Source organism: Brachyistius frenatus, unplaced genomic scaffold (genome assembly GCF_029030835.1).
Source record: "Brachyistius frenatus isolate BFR_SWC_R1_liver_20210118 unplaced genomic scaffold, ASM2903083v1 Contig_82, whole genome shotgun sequence".
NCBI classification, from domain to species: domain Eukaryota; kingdom Metazoa; phylum Chordata; class Actinopteri; family Embiotocidae; genus Brachyistius; species Brachyistius frenatus.
In genome coordinates this window covers 1,732,501-1,737,500 of record NW_027210681.1, presented here as the reverse complement: position 1 = coordinate 1,737,500, position 5,000 = coordinate 1,732,501, and the positions used below count along the sequence as shown (strand labels likewise).

The 5,000-nt window shown below is 41.0% G+C and overlaps 1 protein-coding gene across 1 annotated transcript in view; it reads right to left on the bottom strand.

The window, feature by feature from the left end:
* Nucleotides 1-5,000, bottom strand: part of LOC138627142 (acylphosphatase-2-like) — a 7,932-nt gene that overhangs the window by 1,949 nt on the left and 983 nt on the right. The window contains exons 2-3 of the mRNA XM_069709281.1: nt 4,065-4,081; nt 2,373-2,482 (exon numbers count right to left, since the gene is read on the bottom strand). Coding sequence (XP_069565382.1) covers nt 2,373-2,482; nt 4,065-4,081 — 127 coding nt within the window. The remainder of the gene's footprint in view (nt 1-2,372; nt 2,483-4,064; nt 4,082-5,000) is intronic.

Below are 5,000 nucleotides of genomic sequence, written 5' to 3'. Positions count from 1 at the left end.
CAGGAACACTTAGTAACATCACAAAGGTTCACGTACTAGTGGTCACGATGTTGATCGAGAGACGACTCTGAATACTTCCTCGTGGAGGTTGTTGCTTCCTGCTGCTCCGTGTGCATCACTGTGCTGCGTTCAGGGACACTCTCTGAACTTATTGATTGCAGCTTGTACATTCATTTTGCATAATTTTGCATCTCTTTTCAGTCGTCATGCATCCTTCTGCAATTTTTTTTGCTCTCATATTTCGTGGTTTTTACTCCGTCAAATTCCTAAAAATAGAGTTGTTGTTTTTTCCTCCTTCTCTTAATTCTGTTTCTCGTCTCTCTGGAAATTTTTGTTCTCAGAGGAGAGTAGAAACCACCCACTCGACTCTCTCCCTCTACAGTGTAACATCACTCTACTTCCTACTTCTCTCATATTGCCCTTCCTCCTCCCTCATCCCTCCTTCCTCCTCCCCACCCGTAACAGCTGCTTCCTGTTTCCCAGGCCCGCCAGGAAGTGAGGTCGTGGTGAAAGTGGCGTCGACAGGACGGAGGTGAGAGCGAGTGTGTTAACACGGAAAAGATCCCTGATTTAAAGGGCAGCTGAGGAGTGTGTGTGTGTGTGTGTGTGTGTGTGTGTGTGTGTGTGTGTGTGTGTGTGTGTGTGTGTGTGTGTGTGTGTGTGTGTGTGTGTGTGTGTGTGTGTGTGTGTGTGTGTGTGTGTGTGTGTGTGTGTGTGTGTGTGTGTGTGTGTGTGTGTGTGTGTGTGTGTGTGTGTGTGTGTGTGTGTGTGTGTGTGTGTGTGTGTGTGTGTGTGTGTGTGTGTGTGTGTGTGTGTGTGTGTGTGTGTGTGTGTGTGTGTGTGAGTGTGTCTCTGTGTGTGTGTGTGTGTGTGTGTGTGTGTGTGTGTGTGTGTGTGTGTGTTTAGTGAAAATTAAATCTGAAACCGTCACATTGAGGTTAAATGTGATTTATTATTAGGAGGGAAACTGTAACACAAAACTTTGATTTCTCTACTTTTAAAATAAACTGCTGTCGGTCAATGAAAAGAATGAATGAAAACACAAAAATAATTCACGTTATTTTCTACAATTATTAATTTTCAGTTTTTTTGCAAAAGATGTTAGTTTTGAGTCCCTGTCGGTGCCAGGTGGGTGGGGTCTGATGGATTTGATAGGTCACAAACTCCACCCGCCTGGTGCTGTCAAAAACAAACACCAAGAATTAAGCGGCTGTTTTCTTACACGGGTCAAGATTGAGTGTGTGTGTGTGTGTGTGTGTGTGTGTGTGTGTGTGTGTGTGTGTGTGTGTGTGTGTGTGTGTGTGTGTGTGTGTGTGTGCATCCCTAGAGGTGGTGATGTCATCTAACTGAGACATCCACACCCTGATGACATCACCTCCGCCTCACAGAGGAGGGTCGTCAAAACAAACTGAGCTGCAGCTTCAGTTTCATGATTGATTATCAGTTATTATTACAATCAGGTCAACGAGGTGGAGGGACAGACAGAGGACAGACAGAGGACAGACAGAGGACAGACATAGAGGACAGAGAGAGGAGACAGATAGAGGATAAACAGAAGACAGACAGAGGACAGAAAGACGACGGATAGAGAGGACAGATAGAGGACAGAGAGGACAGAAAGACAACAGATAGAGGACAGAGAGAACAGAGAGAGGACAAATAGAGGACGATATCTCACAGTTTGAGTCTTTTAACACATAAACATCCGGCAGATTTCCTTCCTGAAGTATTAAACAACATTAACCTGTGTTCAGAGGACGTGAAGCCTTCCAACGTCTCCTCTGTCCTCACTGAACCTCCTGCTGGCTGATATCTGAGATCATTTTGATTAAATCAGAGTGAGATGTAACAGGAAGGGAGTGTTTCTGTTTCCTCATGAGTTCTCCAGACGACACGCAGATCGTCTCAAACGAGCCCGACGAGGTCTGTCTCACTTTACCTGTATTTAATTTAGATGTTACATTATTAAAGCAGCTTGGAGTTATAATGGAGACAAAAATATAATATTTATAGATATATTGTTTGCAGATGTGTTCTCTGCACACTTTAAATGTTATTCAGCCCCAAAATGCATGAACAAATATTCTATATCTTTGCCAGAGAAGCTTTTGATCTGAACCAAATGATTCCAGCTTCGGTGTTTCTGCAGCTCTGACGTAACTAAACTACACCGGGTTGTGAAGGTAAAGAGCGCCATCTAGTGGCTCAAAAACCGCATCACCACATTACTGTGAGTAAAAACAGAGCAGATCAGACTTCATCTGAACTGAGAGCAGAAAACCTTCATTAAATATCAACAAACTGATGAATAAAACCGGCATCACTCCTTCAGGTGTGCAGAGATCGTTTAACAACATGAACACTGAACTCACATCTCCTCCACGGAGTCAGCAGGACCCTGAACCGTCCCCACCACCGTCCCCCCGGGGGTGTTCTTCACCCAGCCCACCACACCCAGACGCACACCCTCCTGCTCCGTGTACTGCAGGAGACAGAAGGACGGGAGGAGGACGGGAGGACAGGAGGACAGGAAGGGTCAATGATGCACAATGAAGTCCAATAACGTTTTTAAAAAGAACTTAAAAACACAAAGAGGAAGAAGAAGGTGAAACTAAAACCATAAAACAAACTACATCCGGGCCTTTAGCTCTGAGCTCCATCAGTCAGTTACTTTAACTGTCCTGAAGGGGGAGCTGTTTGCGCAACAGAAAACAGACACAAAAACATCAAAGAAAATAAATAAATAAATAAAACAAATAAATGAAATATGAAGAATATATCAAACAAATATCAAAGGACACGATTTCAAACCAGCTCTTTCAGTATCCATAAATAAAATAATATAAAATTGACTCAATGAATTAAGTTAATAAAGAAAAAGTGTGAATGAATATCAGGAAAATCAACTTAAAGTATTAAAAGTAAATTGAGGACAGGTCTCTTTAGATTATTCCTCATGCACTAAATTAAAAGCAGGATGTTAAAGCTGGAGGTTGAAGTAACTTTTAATGATTTTGTTTGGGATTATAACTAATAATCAGTTTTTTTGATGGGTTAATATGAAGATTATTGTTGTCATTATTTCCCTGATTAATAAATAGTTTTGATTGGAGTCCAAAAATTATAGTTACACTCATCTGTTATTATCCAACTTTAAAATGAGAGTAATGTTGAAATCTTTACGATGAAAATATCAGCAGTGATCTGTTCACTCTTGTGCTCATGTTTATTTTACATTTTAATTATTTTTATCTGCTTTTTTTAACGATTAATAAATGGCAGCTTTAGTTTCAGAGCTGAAGAAGTCTTCTGAAGAAAAACTGCTCTGAACTCCAACTTTCTTTTCATCCACAGGAACAGAGAGACAACAGCGCCATCGTGAGGCCACACAGGTCAACACATCATAACAAATATTAAATCTGTAATTTCTGGCTACAGAATTGAATTAATCAATATTCGCTGACATTAAAATCTCTGTGACGTAGTTGGAACTTTGTGTTTTATCAAATTACTGTAATTGTTTTGTAAACTAATGAACAGAGAACTAACGATTACTTTATTAATTAGTATGTTTAAAATATATTACATTTAGCGGACGCTTTTATCCAAAGCGACTTACAACACACTGATGGTTCACCATCGGGAGCAACTTAGGGTTCAGTGTCTTGCTCAAGGACACTTAGACATGTGGACAGGAGGAGCTGGGGATTGAACCACAAACCTTCCGATTAATGTGCAACCCACTCTACTGTCTGAGCTACAGCCTATTTAGTTCAATAATCAATTCGATGTTCAGTGTTTCTACAAGTGAAATATGTCCATTATTATTCCCTGAAGTCTCAGTAAATGTATCCTAACTGCTGTCTGACCAGCAGGCGGCTGAAAAGCGACTGAGTTTTTGATTCAAAATTAACTTTAAAATAAATCAATTATCAAATTTGGTATTGATTTAGACTCTGCTTGGTTCCTGAGGAGGTAACGAGTCTTCCCCGTACAGTGGAGGTACAACACAACGTTTCTGTCGAGAAAAAGTGAACTGAAGTGCAGTTTTGTGAGAAACTCACCATTCTGAAGCAGACTCCTGTCAAACAATAAAAAGAGAAAACATCACTCAGAATATCATCATAGCAGCTTGTTTATAAAACACTGATACGTAATCTTCTCATTTCAACTGTACAACGTACAACAAAAAAGTTGGGACGATGTGTAAAATGTAAATAAAAATAGAATATGATGATTTGCAAATCATGTAAACTCCTTTAACTGAAAATAGACCAAAGACAACGTGTGGCATGTTTTCCTCAGGCCTCATGGGTCCTCAGGTGGTCTTAAAAACAGAAAGGATTCTGGAGTGGAAATCACTGCATGGGCTCAGGAACACTTGTGAAAACCATCGTCTGTGAACACAGTTCATCGCTGCGTCCACAAATGATGTTAAAACTCTCCAAAGAAGAAACCAGATAGAAACATGATCCAGAAACACCGCCGCCTTCTCTGGACCGAGATCATTGAAGATGGACTGAGGTGAAGTGGACAACTGTCCTGAGGTCTGATGGATCACAATCTGACATTCTGTTTGGAAATCATGGACGCTGCATCCTCCAGGTTAAAGAGGAGAGGGACCATCCAGCTTGTTATCAGCTCAGTTCTGAAGCCAGCATCTGTGATGGTACAGGATGCATCAGTGCACATGGCATGGGTAGCTTGAACATCTGGAAGGAAGCATTAATGCTGAATGATATACAGTGAACCCTCGCTATAACGCGGTTCACCTTTCACGGTCTCGCTGCTTCACGGATTTGCATCGTGCATTGAAATCACATTACGACTATATGTAACGTAGATATATTTAATGTCCAGTTCTATCTATTTCAATTGTAAAATAAAGGTTACTACTTCACGGATTTCGCCTATCACGGTTTCTATTTGGAACGTAACCCCCGCGAAAAACGAGGGTTCACTGTATTCAGGTTTTGGAGCAACATATGCTGCCATCCAGA